Below are 19552 nucleotides of genomic sequence, written 5' to 3' on the forward strand. Positions count from 1 at the left end.
GGAGGCACCAATTCCCTTCTTCACCCAGTCGTCGTAAGGCAGTGGCAACGGAACACGCTTTACGTGAGAAGCGTGAATCCAGTGTTTACGGCCAGCGACACGTACGGCTGTCCTCGTTGCCAGCAGGACCTGGAAGGGGCCGATGTAGCGAGGCTGAAGATTCTTTGTCCTCGCGAAGTTTCTGACCACCACGTGGTCGCCGGGTTTCAGCTGATGCCCTGGACTCTCCGGAGGTTTTGGCAAAGCATCGAAGACCTGTTGATGAATAAGACTCAATTTAGCAGTCAAGTCGTAAAGGTAGTCTATCAACATAGGATATTCAATGGAGCAAAATTGCTTAGGCCTTGGCACACCCCAGATATTTGCCGGGCGGCCAAACACAATCTCGTATGGAGAAAGCCCTATTCTAGAATGCACTGTTGCTCTCGTTGATAACAAGGCCAAAGGAAGTGCGTCTGGCCAAGCTAAACCTGTGGATGCTTGTATTTTGGCTATCTTAAGCTTGAGAGTGCCATTGTAACCCTCGACTAAACCAGCAGATTGGGGATGGTTTGCACTATGGAATTTTTGTTTCAATCCTAGGCCGGCACACACACTCTGCATAACTTTCCCTATAAACTCACTTCCGTTATCTGACCATACAATCCGTGGCATTCCATACCTAGGGAAAAATTCCTTGAGAAGAATTTTGGCAGTCGATAGGGCAGTGTTGTCTTTTAGTGGGTATGCTTCTATCCACCTGGAAAAAGCACAAACTACCACCAGGACGTACTTTAAATTGTTGCAGCGTTCCATGTGAATGAAGTCTAACTGAATCACTTCAAAGGGACAGGAAGGAGGAGCGAAATGACCAGCTGGAGTTGGAGTTCCCTTGCCAGGATTATGCATCAAGCACACCATACAATTTTTCACCACTCTCTCTGCACACTTACTGATTCCCTCATTCTTCCAGACCGGAGCCAACATCTTACATATCCCTTTAGAACTTATATGCGCTACTCCATGCGCCATCGTCACTACTGCAAGCACATATGCATCAGGCAACATCCAACGCTGCTGTTCTGTCAAATCAATCCAACATCCATTCGAGTCCAACTTGCCCGTACTTTCTCTCCATACACGTTTCTCTTCCTCAGTCGCTTCTTTCTGAATCTCTTTCACACTTTCCATAGTGTCCTCACACATTCCAGACTCAGCAATCCATCTTGCAGACGTAGCAACATACATTCTACTCATCGTGTCTCTAGCTGTCTGTTTAGCAGTTTCATCAGCAAAGGCATTCCCACGACCAACATCATCCGTGATTGCTTTATGAGCACTGCACTTCACAATCGCAACTTCAGTCGGCAAGGTTAGAGATTCCAACAAGTCGTTAACTAGCTGACCATGTTGGATCTTAGTCCCATGGGACGTAATGAAACCCCTTTCTCTCCACAACCGGCCAAAACTATGGGCCACGCCAAATGCGTACTGACTATCTGTAAACACATTCACTCTTTTTCCCTCAGCTAAAACACACGCTCTCGTTAGAGCTATTAATTCTGCAGCTTGGGCAGAATTCTGACTCACTCTTGCAGTCTCTACAATCGTCTTCAAAGTCGTTACCGCGTAGGCAGCAGTCACATCACCATTCTCCAATTTAAAACATGACCCGTCCACATACAGCGTACCATCTGGGTCGGATAGGGGAGTATCTTTCAGATCGATACGTCCTTTTGTCTCTTCCTCCGTTTTGAAATAGCAGTCATGTGGCTCGGAATCACTCGACTCTTGATCAGTCGGCAACAATGTTGCTGGATTCAATACATTGCATCTTTTGATCTGAATATGACTCGCTAGTAATTTCAGCTCGTAACCAGATAATCTCGCACTAGTAAGGTGTTGTGTCTTCGTTCGGTTCATGAGTGTATCCACTGCATGAGGAACCATGACCACTAGCATATTGTTCATTACTAAACCAGCAGATTGTCGAATGGAAGCTGCAGCTGCCGCTGTAGCTCTCAAACAACTAGGTAACGCTCTAGCTACCGGATCTAATGTTGATGAAAAATACGCACAAGGGCGTTGTTTATCACCAAATTTCTGCGTCAGAACACTCAACGCACAACCTTCTCTTTCGTGAACGTAGAGCGTGAATGGCTTGCTGTAATCAGGTGTACCCAATACAGGAGCTGAACACAATGCTTTTCGTAATTCAGTAAAACTCTCTTGACATTCATCAGACCATGGCACCGGACTCGGAACATTTTTCCCAGTCAAAGCTACCAATGGTTTCGCTAAAAGAGAAAAATTTGGGATCCACTGCCTACAGTAAGAGGTAATACCTAGGAAGGCACGTACTTCTCTCTGTGTGCGTGGAACACTCATCTGTGTAATGACTTTTATTCTTTCTGGGGTCAACTTCCTTCCCTCCTTTGACAAGAGATGACCTAGGTAGGTTACTTCTTGGCAGCAGTATTGCATCTTGGAAGGAGACACCTTATGATTCAAATTAGACAAATGATGCAATAGGGAAATTGTAGCTGCTTTGCAAGTTTCCTTGTCATCGGCGGCCACTAAAAGATCGTCTACGTACTGTACTAGGGCAGAACCTGGAGGAAGGACAAAAGAATCTAGCTGACTTTTTAAAGCTTGACTGTAAATTGATGGACTTTCACAATAGCCTTGTGGAGCGCGTTTAAATCTGAAACTGCGACCTCCTAAACAGAAGCCGAAAATATCCCTACTTTCTTCGGCTATCGGAATGCTGAAAAAGGCATTCTTTAGGTCAATAACTGAGAACCATGTGGCTGTGGCAGGAATCAATGTTAACAAGGCAGTAATGTCTGGCACTACAGAAAACTGCGGAATTACAATCTTATTAACTTCTCTAAGGTCTATGACAAACCTATAAACTGGAGGTTTTGTAGGGTCAGTTCACTTCAGAATCGGTAATACAGGACTGTTACAGACATTTCCTCTAGTTTCTTCAACTACACCCTTCTTAATCAAGTCTTGCACAATCAATAAAAGTGCACGTTCACCTTCACTCGATATTTTATACTGGGGAATTCTTGGAAATTTCACATTTGCTTTCAAAGTTACTACATACGGTGGAATTTCTAGGAGACCTACATCATTAGGACCAGTCGCCCAAAGAGAATCAGGGAGTGAACGTAGCTCCGGAGGGACATTGACAAGTACATCGGAGAGGTGATATTTTTACCCAATGTAAGCTGTACTCCTTCCGGAGAACAGTACAATGTCGCATATAGTCTTTTTAACAAATCTAAACCAAGCAGATTTTCATTACAACCTGTCGTCAAAATCAGGGGTGCTTTCAATTGGCACGGTCCAACAGAAATAGACAAAGGACCAGATATCGGGTTGTAAACAGGGGCGCCTGAAAAACCTACGGAAACATTTGTTGAGCCAGACAAAGGTGCGCCAGGGAGTTTCGCATGAATGATAGAACTTTTTGCGGCACCAGTATCCAACAGAAACGGTTCGACTACACCTGATGTTGCTACTGCGACATAAGGCCCACTCTGATCCACTGGAACTGATACTACTCCCTCTCTCTGTCCATGGCTGTCCTAGTATCCATTTTGCTGAAAACCCTCATCTACTTCACAATAATCTTCAACAAGATATTGTTGAGATCTATTTTGCTGAACAGATTGTCCATTTCGCTGATCAAAGTGATTGGAGGGACGATCATTCGTTTGTGGAGGCATAGCACCTCGTCCTCGTCCTCTAGAATTCTGCACAAAACCACCACGACCTCTCTGAGCTGCTGCTGCATTATTTTGCGCTAAGATCGGACATTCATTTTTATAGTGACCCTCTTTCTTGCAGTACGCACACTGATTCCATTGATATTGAGGTCTTGATGTACTATAATCTGTCCTTTGGTATGAGTTTTGCTGCGTATTAGCCTGATTCGCGCGAGGCGGATACGCCTGTTGCAAAAGAACTTTAGTTTTTAAATCTTTCGTTTTCTTTTCTGATTTCTCCTTTTCCTCTTTATCCCTATTTTCGTAGTACTGTGCAGTCGCAAGTATTTGCGCTGTCGTAGATACAGCCCACGCACTTTCTGAGTCTTTTAATTTATTGCATAATTCAGGTAACAAATTATGCACAAATTTATCTACAAACAGTCTTTGCCCTCCTTCTGTGCTCATATCCTGACCACTATGATCTACAAAAGTCTCTTCGAACCTCGTGAAGAAGTCCGAGACACTTTCGTCTTTCTTTTGCCTACATGCTGACAACTTGTCCCAATTAACACGCAATGCTGGCATCAGAGTCTTCATTAGATCAATTATTCTACCTGGCAGATTAGCAATCAAAGGTTCGGGTTTCGCACCACCTATTTGTTGATTATCTGCTGCAGTGATAGCTGCCCAATCACCACCTAAAGCAGCCTGATGATCCTCTCTACGAATCTTAGCCCACACTGGTTGCGGAACTACATTACCAAACAACATATCAATGTCGGCTAAGTTCATTATACAAGCCTCAACTGTCTGTGTTAATTCCTTGTAATATCCGGCTGGATTCTTACGCGGATCTGGCAAGGCCTGTTTCACTGCTAACACTTCTGCTCGCTTCCATGGAATGTGTATCCACACTCGTTGGAACTGTGCTGGAGCAGCCGCAATACCAGCAACCGCATCAGCTTGGATAGCTTCGCGCCAAATCGGAGGAACCTCCCTCATCGGATATTGGCGACTTAGCTTCATTTTACCTTTCTCTAAATCTCTCGGTGAACGAAGAGATGGATCATTCCTAAAACTTAAAATGAGTTCCATCGCTTGCTTTATATTCTCACCCACTATCATTCCAGCAGCAAATTCCTTTTGAACCCTAATTAAATCTTCCAAATCTGATTCGACATCGTCTTCTTCTATCTCTTCACGTAACAACGAGCACATCTCATCAAAGACGTATCGTTGTGTTGGTTCTCCCCACTGCATAAATGTGTCTAACACATCTCTCGTACTATATCTTCTACCCTTCGAAATCCATCTGAGAGCCGTGGAATCTAAAACTCCCCGTTCCTCAGTACTCGGAAGCTGACTCCGTCTCTGTACAGAGTCAGGAGTAGGAGTCTTAATCAAAGTTTTATATATAGGAGACAGCATATTAGTAACAGAATCAGTGATTCTTCGACGAACAGAAAGTGGAGTTAGCACACTCGCAGACATAGAGAATGCAGTGGAGGTAGGAATAGATGAGGAAGCAGTAGGAGTATCGAGGAAAATAGTTTCTGGAGCAGTAGGTACAGAGGTAGGTATAGGGGCTGGCAGTGTAGGAAGAGGAGGAGCTGTAGGAACATTTACATTCATCACAGGAGGTACAGGAACTTGATTCTGAGGGATAAGAGCAGGAGCACCAGGTTGTCCAGCAACCGGTAATTGAACATTCGGGACAGGCGGAGCCGTAGCACCTTGTGCATACGGTGGAGGTGACCGTAATAGATAAGATAGCAAAGGATCGTTTTCGGAGTCCTCCAGTATCTTAGCCATTTTCGATGGCAAGGCAGGATAGCACTTGTCAATCGCTAGGTTATGCTCTCTAATGGCTACATCTATGGCCTTCTCACACTCGTTAGCCTGCAACTGTTTAGTCGCTTGCTCTAGAGTTAACTCTTCTTGTTCTTTCTGCTCTTTCTTCAACCTTCTCATTTCTCTCTGTTTGGATTCTTTCCGCCAATAACGGAAGGAATCAAACATTGCCGGCCGGGCTTTCTTCTTGAATAATTTCGCTTCTAAGTTGTCGAGAATCTCTGGTTCAAAACTACCATGCAGTGGCCAACTAAGGACACCATCCTTCTTACAATAGCGGACCCATATCTCATTATAAGTTATAGGACCCACGCCATATTTGCAATATAAATCATATAGGGGAGTCCCAATCGGAGGAACCAGACAAGAGTCCTCCAATCGCGAGTCACTGTTGCAACTAAAACAAGACAACATTTTCCGACTTACCATTTTCAGTCCAGAACACAAAAACAAACAAACACGGAACAAATATGTGCACTCGAACCAAGAACTTAGGCCTACCAAAAACGAACTGATGTATCGATACCCAAAACTAAACCAAATAGATTATCGTATCTAGAACAACCAGTGATAATCTGACAAAACCAAACCAAACCAAGAACCGATCAAGGATTTTTAACAATCCTCACAAAGTAACCAGCTAGCTATCACTAAATACTTAACTGAGTCACTGAAGACGTCACCAAGGAGAAACCCGTCACGTTTCGCCGTACTAAGGACTGCACCACTTCGGGTCCAAGACAGGGCGACGGTCAAGGCAACGGCCCACTGCAGCCGTCCTGAACGGGAAACCCTCGTGGAAGAGAACTTCGGGCCACTTTTGCGATATGCCGGGATCGATGAAGTGGGGCGCCTCCCTCAGGAATCTTCACACGAAGCTTCTCGAACTCTTCAGGCTTTTGGACCGGTACCGAATGACGTCGCCCCACGTTGGGCGCCAATTGGAGTTCTGGACTTTTTGGTTCCGTCCAGAGGTGTCAGGGTACAACACCCAAAGACCCCGGAGTTCCACCTGCCTTGGTGCACAAATGAACAGAAACACGGGCTTCTCGATGGTGGCGTCAAAGACCAAAGGTTTATTACTGCAGGGACACAGAAGTCACAGAATCTACACACGGGCAGAGACTAGGAGCCTGTTTGATTTGTACAAAGAGGGTTGCTCCTTATATACTGTTTTTTATGCTAGGGGCAAATTCTTTACATGTAATACATTCCCAAAACCTTTGTGTCTGAAACAATAAATATTTGGCGTTACACAGGAACCGTCGATAATATCTGAGGCCAAACATTGCGAAAAGAGGGGTTCCCACTAGTTTGTCACAATTCCTTGTCAATATTGCATTCAGGACCCGGACCGCCTCATCGTAAAGTTCGTTACCTCCCCCTAATAAAGATTCAGAAAGAAAGAAACAGTGCCAGGTGTGGAAGATAGGAAAGCGGGATAAGGGGTGCTTATGGGTTGTAAATGGGCAAGGCTACCGGCTTCGGCCGCCTAATCATGATCAGGTACAATGGACACGAAGACCAGTTTGGCAGGACTGGCCTCGGGCAGAGGAGGCAGCCTTTGTCGAGTCATGCAGCTACAGCGTGATCTGGTTTAAGGTGCACTCGTCATGTAAGAGGTGAATCTCCGGCTAAGGCTACGTGTCCTTAATCAAAGTGGAGTGAATGAAGTGATCAGAGGCTATTGCATATGTGAGGGCAAGGAAACACAAAATGGCGGCCATGATCTAAGATGGATGCCATGGGTATATCAGAAATATGTCAATGGAAGGAGTGCTCTTGCTCGTAGCGTAGCGAAAACACTAGGATATACTAAATAGATCATTTGCGGTTCACTGATACCAATATTAGGTATTTCCGTCGAACTTGAAAACACGGGTTCAAGTCGTCACGGAACCGTCACGGAACCTCAATGCGAGTTCCATCAATCTACTCTCAAATTCTTTGGACATGTATTCTCTAGAGCCGGGATGAAGCCCGATCCCGAGAAAGTGATAGCACTAAATGATACCAAGAGTCCTCAAGACGTGAGTGACATTCGATCTTTTCTGGGCATGGCGAGTTACTGCGCCAGATACATAAAGGATTATGCCACCATAAGTCACCCGCTACGGGCTCTTACAAAACAAGGACAGCCATTCTTCTGGACCCCCCAGTGTGAGCGGGCGTTTCAAGAAATCAAACGAGCTGTTGAGTCAGCGGATAACCTGGCATATTTCAGCCCCAAAAGACACACAGAAATAACTGTTGATGCCAGCCCGGTGTGACTGGGTGCAATACTGGCTCAGTTTGACAATGTGACAGACCAGAGACATATTGTGGCTTATGCCAGCCGCAGTTTATCGGACACGGAAAAGGCGTATTCCCAACCCGAAAAAGAAAGTCTTGCAGTTGTATTGGCATGTGAGCACTTCCATGTTTTTATTCATGGCAAGCATTTTACCATGGTGACTGATCATCAGGCGCTTGTCACCATCTTTGGAAATCCCAGAGCCAAGATGCCACCTCGAATTGAGCGCTGGGGTTTGCGTCTGCAGGAATATACCTATACAATAATACACAAGCCGGGAAAATCAGCAAATCCTGCTGATTACATGTCGAGGCACCCTCAAGCATCTCAGGCCTCAAGTCCATCGTTAGCGGAAGAGTACATCCATTTCGTAGTGGACCACACCAGGCCACCGGCGGTTCCATTAGAAGCAATATGTGAGGCCACCAGGCAAGATGACATCCTTCAAAAGGTAACGCGTCGATTGCGGACCAATAGGTGGAGACATGACAGCGAGGAGGAAGGGCAAGACCCTCAGATTCGCCAAGAGATGCAGGCTTTCAGGTATGTAAGTGAAGAACTATCTGCTACCTCAGAAGGGCTCTTACTGAGAGATCAACGGATTGTCATCCCGAGACAGATGCGGCAGGGTGTTATCAATTTGGCCCACGAAGGTCACCGTGGAGTGGTCGCAACAAAAAGAGCACTCAGAGAGCGAGTGTGGTTTCCAATGCTTGATCCAATGGTGGAGCTTACACTAAAAGACTGCCCCCAGTGCCAACTGGTCAGCCACGGAAATCCTCCAGCTCCTCTACAAATGACCAAATTACCCAGTGGGGTATGGCAGGATCTAGCCATGGACTTTTATGGACCCCTTCAGTCAGGCAAATATGTCCTGGCAATAATGGATGAATATTTGAGATTTCCGATTGCACAGTTTGTAGCATCCACCAGTGCCGCTAGCACCATAGCTGTATTGGATGAAGTGTTTGCTGCCTGGGGTGTGCCTAAGGACCTCAAGACAGACAATGGCCCTCCTTTTACCGGGCATGAGTTTGGGGAGTTTGCGAAGCACCTCAACTTTAGGCATCAAAAAGTCACCCCTCTATGGCCTCAGGCCAATGGCACCATAGAGAGGTTTATGGCAACTTTAAAAAAGACTTTTCAACCAGCCACTGTAGACAAAAAAGGACTTTCAAGTGGCTCTCAATGAGGTCCTGAGAGCGTATCGAACGACACCCCATGCCACCACAGGAAAGTGTCCTGCCACACTTATGTTAGGGCGACCAATCAGAACGCGGATCCCTATCTGGGAAGGAGCCCTGCGACCAGTGTCACCCGTACGTGCCCATCAGGAGGTAGTGGTGTCTGATCAGGCAGGCAAGAACAAAATGAATTCCTAGGCTGATGCTCGGAGAAGAGCCAAATCTCCATCCCTTCATGAGGGACACTGTGTAGTGGTCAAGCAGGAACAGCAGAGAAAGACGGACTGCAAGTTCAGAGCTGAACTATTGATGATCACTCAACAGAAAGGTACGATGGTGACTGCAGAGTCCGAGAACAAACAGATCACCAGAAATGTATCGCATTTCCAACGGTGTACTCCAGCTACAAAAGAGGCTCTCAACAAGACAATTGAACAGCAGAATACTGAGAGGCCCGATCGTGCAGCTGCAGTGCAGAGACCTGAAACTCAAGCAGAAGCTGTTTCTGAAGGTGGAGGTGAGGACCTCCGACCTCGACAAAACATTCAACGACCTGTACGACTGATAGAAGAACTATGATCAAGTCAGTTTGTTTCATTTGTTAACAAAGGGGGAGATGTAAGAATGTGTAGTCTAGTAGTTGGGCGTGGGTGGAGCTAGGGGGCCAGAGGAAGAGGAGGAGTAACGGCAGGAAGGGGTCAGATAGAGTAGGGACAGGGATGAGAAAGGAAGCAAGGAATAAAGCTCCTGATAAACATCAGTACGTGTCTGTCATTATTGTAAGCAAGACACTACATGTCCCATAGTATACAAGTCTTTCAAACAATATAAGGAAGGTGTGTAAGCACTCCACTGCCTCTCTATAGTAACTTTGGTAGTGGCTGTTCCCCACATCTGCTGTCCAAAAGTCTCTTCTCCCAGTTCTCACCCTCCATCCAATGTACAGTATGTTGTACGTGCACAGCTATGTAAAATTAATTCCAAGTCTGGAACATTAAATCTACCCTTCTCCCTTTCATGCTTCAGCGTGGCAAGTTTACCCCTGCTTCTCTTGAAAGACCCAATCATTTCCACCAATAGTTGATCCAAGGCCATAAACTCTTTTTGCAGCAGCAAATACTTCATAGCTCCCTAAAGCACATACACGCAGCGCAGAAGGAAAACCATTTTGGCTAGAGCCACCCTTCCAATGACTGACAATCGCAATGTGGTCTAGAAACCAACCAAAGAGCAAAGACCATCTGTTACCCTGACAATATTCAAATTGTGACTCTCCGCCTTGTTCAACGTGAGTCAAATCCCAAGATATCTAAAGTAGGTCAGTACCCATCAAACATAAATTCTCTGCAGTGAGTCTAGCACTTGGCCTCAAAGTCCTCCCATTGTGTACTCTTTGGACTTAGTATGATTGACAAATAGTCTCAAAACCTCTCCATATTCGGAAAATACGTGCAAAAGAATCGGGGCAGAGTACTCTGGTGACCTGAAATAAAGCATTGTGTCGTCCAGATATAGCTACACAAGATTTTGGTTGATATATTAAGGTCATTGTAAAATGACTCTGCAACATATGTTAGAAAATATTCAAATGTCTTTTAAATTAGTGCTCTCAGCTGTGCTACCCACACATTAGTCATGTTTATTTTCTTCATACAACACTATACCTCATGCAATACATCTTTGTAATGTGACAGTGGAATATCTATTTGTATGCAAGCTACTATATTGTTACAACATACCACAGGAGCCAATTTGCTGATCAGGCAACAGCACATATGTGCAAGGAGATATGACATGATAATGTTTGTCAGTCTTTGGAATACTTGCTATGAAGGCATAACTTACTTTCTACCTGTGTTGAACAATGAAAACACTGATCTCCTTGAAGAAATGCTGTGGAGAAGAGAAACGAAATCCCTGAAGTATGATGCTGCACGCTAAACCAGTCATAAAGCCATGTACTTAGATGTGGATCTCTTCTGAGTTCCAAAATCATAAATAAATAAAACTTGAAGAACTTGAAACTTGAAACATGTACTACACTTTTGCATCCCTATGCCCATATTCCTTCTACAAAGCTTGTACAAGTAGAAATGGCAAAAGGTATCATTCTTAAACCCGAATCTAAATATGGCCTGAAGCAAATGGCGTAAGTGCAGTTTTTTTAAAAGGCATGGCAAAGAGTAAAGGAGCTGGTCAGATGATCCGTACTTCTCATTAGAACAATCCTGTTTTGCAACGGGATGAGTGTTAGGGCAGAAATGCTCCCTACATGCTTCTGGAGAGTGTGTTGTGTGCCCTCGTTTGGACTGTTGACAAAGTCGCCAAATGTCACTGCAGGCTTTGTGATTTTTGTGCTTCAGTGAATACGACTATCATGTATCCCCCTGTTAAATTAAATGAGACCCCAGAGTAATGCAATGAGGCCTGAAGGGAAACCTAAAGTGACTACTGTTCTCTTGCAGGGCTAAGACAGACTAGCAGTGCTTATTGTATTGATTTATGACAGAGGGCATCTACTATCCGGCCAAAGGAATCTATCTTGGCATTTCCTTGAGTGGATGGGCAGCTTAAAATAAAGGGCTGAAGTGAGGTTGTCCTTGTTCTTCATCTTTTCTGAGAGCAGTTCCTGGAACGCTTCTGAACATTTCCCCAGAGATCTCCTGTAGCCGAACTTCAGAATTCTTTGGGTGGGGGGTAGTATATGCTCTCCTTATTTGGAAGCAGGCCTTGGATCCTTCTTGCCCTTTCCGCCAAAAGTGTCACTGTAGTCCAATTTCAATAGGAGGGAGATGGTGTTACCAAATCCTTCCCTTTCAGGATTGGCCTCCAGCACCCTGTTGTGGCACTCTCAGATCCACCAATGATTACTGATTGCTTAGGAGTAACAAAGACTATGGCTGGATCTGTCTGAGTGAAATAAACCAAATCAAGATCTGACCAAGACCATTTGCAGAACGCATTCAAGGGAATAGCATTCTATATCTCTGATTGGAGGCTCTCCCCAAAATAGGCACATGACGCAAAAATGATTGGTCAAACTTAGAAAAATGACTGAGCATTAGCCCTGCTCTTACTGCCAGTAATGCTCAAGAGCATGACTAACAGGTAGATTCATCAAGCCGAAATCGGCTCGCAAAGGGCCAGATTCTGAGAATCTGGCCCTTTGCGAGCGCTATTTTTGCATTTGGGATTCATCATCCCAAATGCAAAAATCGCAAATCTAGAAATCGCTAAATTGCGATTAATTGCATTTAAGGAATCTCAATTTGAGATTCCTTAAATGCAATTCATGAACCATTTAAAAATTGTGAATTCGCAATCTGGGGCCGCTATTTACCGCGAAGTCTAACTACGTGGTAAATAGCAAAAACTTTGAAAAATGCACTAAAGTGCATTTTTCAAAGTTTCATGTTGCGCACACACATGCCCTAAGGGCATGTGTGTGTGCAGCATATGTGCACACATCAATTTCAGGGCTGCAACAGGGTGTCCTTTGGACACCCCTGCACCCTTGAAATCACAATCTCAATTTGCGAATCGCTAATTGCGATTAGCAAATTGAGAATGTCTTCCCATTCATTCCTATGGGCCTCAAGGCCCATAGGAATGAATGGGGAGATATTCCTTAACCCCTTCGATGCTTGTGACGGAACCATTCCGTCATGCCTCACGGTTGGGCTGTGTGGATGACGGAATGGTTCTGTCACGACCACACCCGCGAATGGAATGTTCAGCACCGGGGGAGAATCGGCGCCGCAGGCAAGGTGTTAATTGTGACTCGCAATTTGCGAGTCGCAATTAAGGAATTATTAGAAATCGCTATTTTTGAAGTGATTTCTTGATGAATAGCATTTTGCTATTCCTTAATAGCGAATCGGTATTTTTCGCTATTAAGGAATCGCAAAATGTGTTCTTGATGAATCTGGGGGTAAGAGTCACACATCAGGATGCCTATGAAAATACCTGAGCTTCAGCTCTCGAGTATTTATTTGCCAGCTCCCCTCCCTCCAGGTTGGGACCAAAGCTGGATCAAGACCCCTGCAAGGATACCTACAGTTGCTGGAACATGACGTTTTGTCTGCCCTTGGCCACATCTGCTTCCAGTGACACATGACCAACTTTGAAGAAGGGTCACATGTATGCAAGTACTCACCAACAAAAGCCAGGGCTGATGACTAACCGGGAAGTTCACGTGGCTCGCAAGCTTTAACCGAAAGAAAGTACCAATTTACAAACCTGACCACCAATTGCGAATATAAGTGTTCATATTAATCAAAACTCTCCAGTAGTTTAGATTTCTTTTCTTCTGTTTATTTTCCTATTTCCATAGTTTCTTCAGAAATTAAAGTTCTTATTTGGATATTCTTCAACCACAGGGTAACCACCTTTGGTTACCCTGTGGTTGAAGAATATCCAAAACAGCACATTGTAATATGGCTGGCGGTGTCACACAGACACCACCACCATATTGCAGCATTTTCCGCCCCCCTTGCGACCGGGGCGGAAAAGTGGCGGACAGTTCAAATATGGCAGGGGGTAATTTCTGCAGGGATGGCGGGTTGATCGCCCCCGCCAGGCCAGTGGTGGCTACCGCCGGCCTGGCGGGGGCGATCCGCCCGCTATCCTAATGGAACCCTTAGTATTTAAACAGAAGGCTTTTATCTGCCAGGGGTTTATTTTGACAGGTCAAACTGCGGTTTTTACACTACAGTGGCAGGAAGACAACAGCTACAGTCAGGCTACAGTGGAAAGCCTGAATCCATGTTTGCACTGCCATTCTAGTGGCAGTGCAACCATGGCTTCAGACCTAGACAAGTAGGTGCTGCAGTCCAGTAGTCATAGGAATATAGAGGTAAGTTAAATATGCAAATTAGGACTGAGCACAAGCACTGTATTGCTGGGTAGCAGGGTAAAAATGCACAGAGTTCTAAAGCCGGCAAAAACAGATAGGGAAAACATTTGTGGATCTAAATAAATAGAGCAAACATTTGTGGATCCACCACCCAAAGATGATCATTTCCTACAATTTCCCCACCACTGACCTTGTAATAGCTGTTCTTCAAGGCTGCAGTTAGTACACTGAGAATTTTTTTTTTTAAACCTACAGTAGGATGTAGATATTGTGAACGCCCTTGTACCAAACACAATAGGAAGTCGGTTTGTGTTTGTATGGAGTGTATTATATTGTGAAGCTCATATTTTTTTTCCATAGGATTTCCTTAAACGCAGTTGCATATTTTTGTGTAGTATTGAGCTGTGTGAACAGATTGATTCACTTGTCTTTTTTTAAAAAAAAATTAAAGCACTTTTTGAAAGTAAAAGCACTGGATGGACATTGATTTATTGTTATTATCTGTGTTGCTAAGTTCTCAGTGTCTGACACACACCAACTCCCACTGTAAACGTTGGGAAGCTTTGCTTGACTACGCTGATGGTCAAGTGCTAAAATCTGAAGCTGATACTCTGAAGTTGGTACATTAGTAAAGCAGCCCAGGGCACCAGATGGAAATAGCCCCAATTATCATAATTGCAGCCCAGTATTCTCTGTTTGCCCTGGGACTCAACAACAGTTCCCACAATGCACAGAAACACAGACACCACCTCGAACAGTGCCAATGATGCAAGGGAATGCACATGTGAAGGATTCTTATTATTATGACTTGCTCCACAATGGTAGATATGGGTGGTAACAATCTAATTTCCTGAATCCTGTATTTACCCATAATCCTAAACAATTAAATGATTGAAGAATTCAGAGGAACATTTTAACTTTGGCATGTGAGTTGATAAGCTGTTAAAGCCCACGTGTACCAGCTCTAAGGCCACCTACCCAGTGTATATTCCCCTGTTAGGCAGGGAATTCTGAATGATGCTGCTTTGAGTAAAACTGCAAGATCACTTTCAGTTACTTACGGTTACACTTCAATGCCTGCCACCACACCGAGCGTCATGATAAACCAACTCACATTTTTCTACATTTTCAAATACAGACCCCCAAAGTTTTTTTTGTTTTTTTTAGTGTTCAGGGCAATATTCCTGACACACAGTTTTTTCCCCCACACACATGGACATTGACCATTTTTCTGGCCTTGCCTTTCAAGCATGCCATTCCCAGGCAAGAAAACTATTTTTACATGGCATTGGAAGCCCACTGCTGAAATCAACGGAACACGTGAAACAGTGATTTAGCACCTCAGGTCTTTTTTAAAACTCCAGGACCACATTGGACTGGTTAGATTGTAGCTAAGTGACAAAAGGTATACATGGCAATCCAACTCTAAGGAAGCCCATAGTCTGACAATGAATCAGTAATGGTGACCTAGCTGTAGATTTCCTTAAGTGGTTGAAACACATGCCTTCTAAAGAACTCAGCGGGATGTTGCCTGACAAGAGTTTACTAAGTCCCGACCTTTTTTTTGCAGGCATCACTAACAACAATGGAGTAGAATGGCAGACAATGCGTAGATTTGCCGTCAGTACACTGCGCAACTTCGGGATGGGGAAGAGATCCATGGAGGAGAGGGTGCAGGAGGAGGCGCGCCACCTTATCAAGTATATAAAAGACACAGATGGTAATTGTCCAAAATAAAATGTGGAAAATATTTACAAGCTTGGTACATACGAATATAAAAGGATGCATGTGGGCAGAACCCAGATACCATCCAAATACGTAGTGCTTGGATCTTTTATTGTTATAATCAAGAAAGTGGACACATAACTAATTAGGGAACTTTATAGAATAGATCAAAGGTATAGGTGATGTGTCTCAGATTGGTGTACGATGTAACAATAAATTCAGACAAGACTCAAAAGTAGAAGTTAACCCCATGGGTGCTAGAGGGCGATGGGAGGGGACCTCTAAATACACAGACATGGTAGATCCCTTCAAAAGCTAAGAAATATTTGGCAGCAATACCATGGGAAAACAGAATAACATGTCACAGACAATAATTTTATAATGTAATGCTATATGATGTGGCTAGTGAAACAAACAAAGGTAATCCTTCCTCTGCAAGAACTGTGACCTATACCAGTGTCCAACATGATAAACGCTGTATTAAACAATTGCAATTTGCACGAAGGGAGTCCTAGACATATCAGACCAGATGAAACCTCAAAGAAATCTCTCTGAGGGTTCAATATATGCGCTTTTTGCTTAGAAGGGATCCGTTTCGAAACTGGGATAGACGAGCCAGTCTGATCCTGCATTAAATGCTTAAATTACTGTAGATTGTAATGTGGAATGGAAAGCAAGGATGAAAAGCACAGATCGGTCACATCATTTATAAGGTCCTGCTGACTCTTGTGAGCTAGTCCAAAATACTGCAGACCACTGTGAAAGAGGAAAACTCCTATAGAATAGAAAAGTATAGTTGAATCCCATTGTCGTTCTCAGATAATGCATGGGTCAAACACAGCATTGAACACATCCCTATGTAGATAGATGGAATTTACAGTGGAAAGCTATGTGGAAAAGACTGTTGAGATAACACAATTTGCCAGGTTAGAACGGGCAGAAATAAACATATTGCAGCTGGGTGTAAGTCTGGGAATTTTGGTTTCTATCTCTGGAAGAATCTGAATGCAGTTTCAAAACTGATCTGTGACGGTGGTCTTGGAATAAAAAGATCCCTTTTTGTCAATTTGTTACTCTTATAGGAAAAGCCTTTGATCCAATGATTCTCATCCAGAGTGCGGTTTCCAATGTCATCTGCGCTGTTATGTTTGGGGAGCGCTTCGACTACAAAGATCAGAAATTCCTGCAGATCCTGCACGCCGTTGATAAATATTTCCTTTTCATCCGTTCTTTTATTGGACAGGTATGGATAAATTCAGGGCCTCACTGTAGGAGCTGTTTTTCTTGATTGATCATAAGATCAACTGGTAATATTTCGTTTTCAAATGTATTTTTCTAATAATTTACATTTTGATTCAAGAGATGTTTATACACCTTCCAACAAAGGAGAACCATTGATTGGTTTCTTGGTAAGCATGGGAAGTAAAGTGCTGAAGGTCCAGGCAGATGTAGTTACATTGCTTCTTGGGATAGATATGCTTTCAATATTCTCCCCAGAAATTAAATTTACTGGACTTTTATTCTTTTTTCAGGGCACTACAAATGCTTTTTGAGGATGAACACCTAACTTTAGAAGGTGCACTGTGATCTCTGATGGGGAGCTAGGCTTAATGTGGTAAGGGGTGGGGTGCTACGCGGTGTGCAAGGATTCTTGGTGAATCACTACCATGTTTGGTAGATGTCTAACCTGTAGGCCTCTACTAAGAGACAATTAAAATAGTCATAAGGAAAGACCTCCCGAAGAAACTGAGGTTCCTTAACATCCTTCCACATTTCTAAATGGACACTGAAGATCTCTCATTTTGCATGCTAATCCGTTTATGTGGTGCTCTTCAAAGTTAAATGACACCTGCTTGTCCCCTGGTGAAGCACATCCACCTACACAAACTGGACCAAATTACATTTGCAACCATTGTAAATTATCAGGTAATTGTGTAAAATAATATTTGACAATTGCGTTGATTTGTTTAATCTCTCTAACTTGTGGCATGTGCTCTCATAACCTGGTCCTCGTAGACTTTACTCATTTTTTCCTCTTTACCAACGTATTGTAAAGAAATGTGGAATCATCTTATTTACCTTGAGATACATAGCCAAACAACAAACAACCTTACCTCCGTCGAAAAAAAAAAAAATTGAAAGCACTAAGAAGGAATTAAAAACATAAAATAACTTGACCACGCCAAATTCACATATGTGCAGATGGGAAAGTGACTACAACAGAGTGAAAGAATAAGAATACGACTGGGAAGAAACATATTTGTTCACGAATGACGCAGTTTCTGCTGAAAGCGACTGGAGGCAAACACTAGTGTCACGTGTATGTTTGTTTTGTAAAGAGACTGACAACTAAATGAAAGAAATGGCCTTTAGTGCAAAATGACGGGATTTACTCAAGAACTTCAATGAAAGAAAAAGAAAGCGTTAGTTTAATAAAAAGTGAAAACAATATGAACATATTAATAGGAAAAAATACTTTAAAAATAAAACTAACTGAACTGTGAGATGGGATATTAACACAGAGTAAAATGGCTTCCAAAGATTGGCCACTCTAGCACAGTAAAACCCAAAGAAAAGCATCCGAATTAGAGGACATTTGTTTAAGTTTGAAGTGTTATATCTGTGTCGTTTCAAAGAAGGGGGGAAAATGTTTTAAGAATGACTGAGGTACTTTTTGGTTTATATTGTACATTATGCTATTAAAGCAAATATTAATTTTCCTGAAAATGGGGACATTAGTCCCAAAATGCATAGAGTTGACTAACAGACGTTGCTATGATTGTAATTGGGTGTTGACGTTTCACCAAGAAAGACAAGGGGGCAGATTTATGAGTTCTGGCGCATCTCTGCAAATCAGCAGGGATGCGCCAGAACTGATGCGTCACGCAATTCCCTTCTTGCGGCACCACAGATGCGCCGCATTTACGATGCGGCGCACCATGGTGCAATGAAGGCCAGATGCGTGACGCATCTTGTGGTGTACGGGCGGCGCATTGCTGGATTAGCGTTGCAAGTGCGACGAAACTTCTGCAATGTACAGAGGCCACCCATACATAACGTGGTGCGTCACTCCTTACGCCTGCTTCAAGCAGGCGTAAGGATTTGACCCAGCAGCGTCGTAAAACTGACTCAGTGAAATCTTGTAGATTTTACTGCGTCAGTTTTACGGGGCTTTCCTACGAGGGAACGCCCACCCTGCGACAGAACGCCCACATGCAACCTGACGCAGGTTTCATGTGGCGCAGGGCTTTACAACATGACGCATCTGCATAGATGCGTCACGTTGTAAATAGGTCGCAGGGATGCGCCACGTTTCCGCGCCGTTGCGTGACGTAACGGCGGTGTAAACGTGGCGCAAGTCCGACATGAATCTGCCCCAAGTTGTTTATCGTTAAGAAATTGTGGTGAAAATTAAAAGAAACGTGAATGGTAGTTTACCGAATCGAAATCAGCAAAGTACTGATTTAGCGAAAATTGGACTGAGTTTTTTTTAACCTTAGCCTGAAGGCGTGAGCTCTTCGAATCTTATGAAGGTTGTCTACAATTGACATACACTTTATATTTTCTGCCACATTAATTATAATTGAACATTCAAGGGAATGGGAGCTCTGTTAGGCATTATCTCAAGCAGTAACGTTTACAACTAATGTTGTTTTTGCTTCAATACAGTTTATCTTTGCCTTTATTTATGTTTTATTTCTGTCATTGTGAGAATGAGTACTATAACTGCTGTGCTGTGCGCCTTCCATGCTTGTAAATGACCTTTTGTGGAGGACTAGCTAGGCTTGCTTCTTGGTGCTATTATATTTATTTATTTATTTTTAACATTTATAGAGCGCGACGAATACCCTAAGGCGTCTCGGCGCTGTGCGAATTCTCACATATGCGCCCTTTCTATTGGCCGTGTTAATGAATAATGTTGGATGTTGGGACCAGTCCTCTTCCT

At 43.7% G+C, this 19552-nt stretch overlaps 1 protein-coding gene across 2 annotated transcripts in view; it reads left to right on the plus strand.

Moving 5' to 3' along the window:
* Positions 1-19552, plus strand: part of LOC147692501 (cytochrome P450 2G1-like) — a 591635-nt gene that overhangs the window by 238828 nt on the left and 333255 nt on the right. For both annotated transcript variants that reach the window (XM_086938711.1, XM_086938712.1), the window contains exons 4-5: positions 15452-15601; positions 16689-16849. In XM_086938711.1, the coding sequence (XP_086794837.1) occupies positions 15452-15601; positions 16689-16849 (311 nt within the window). The remainder of the gene's footprint in view (positions 1-15451; positions 15602-16688; positions 16850-19552) is intronic.

This window comes from Lissotriton vulgaris, chromosome 9 (assembly GCF_964263255.1).
Source record: "Lissotriton vulgaris chromosome 9, aLisVul1.2, whole genome shotgun sequence".
NCBI lineage: Eukaryota > Metazoa > Chordata > Amphibia > Caudata > Salamandridae > Lissotriton > Lissotriton vulgaris.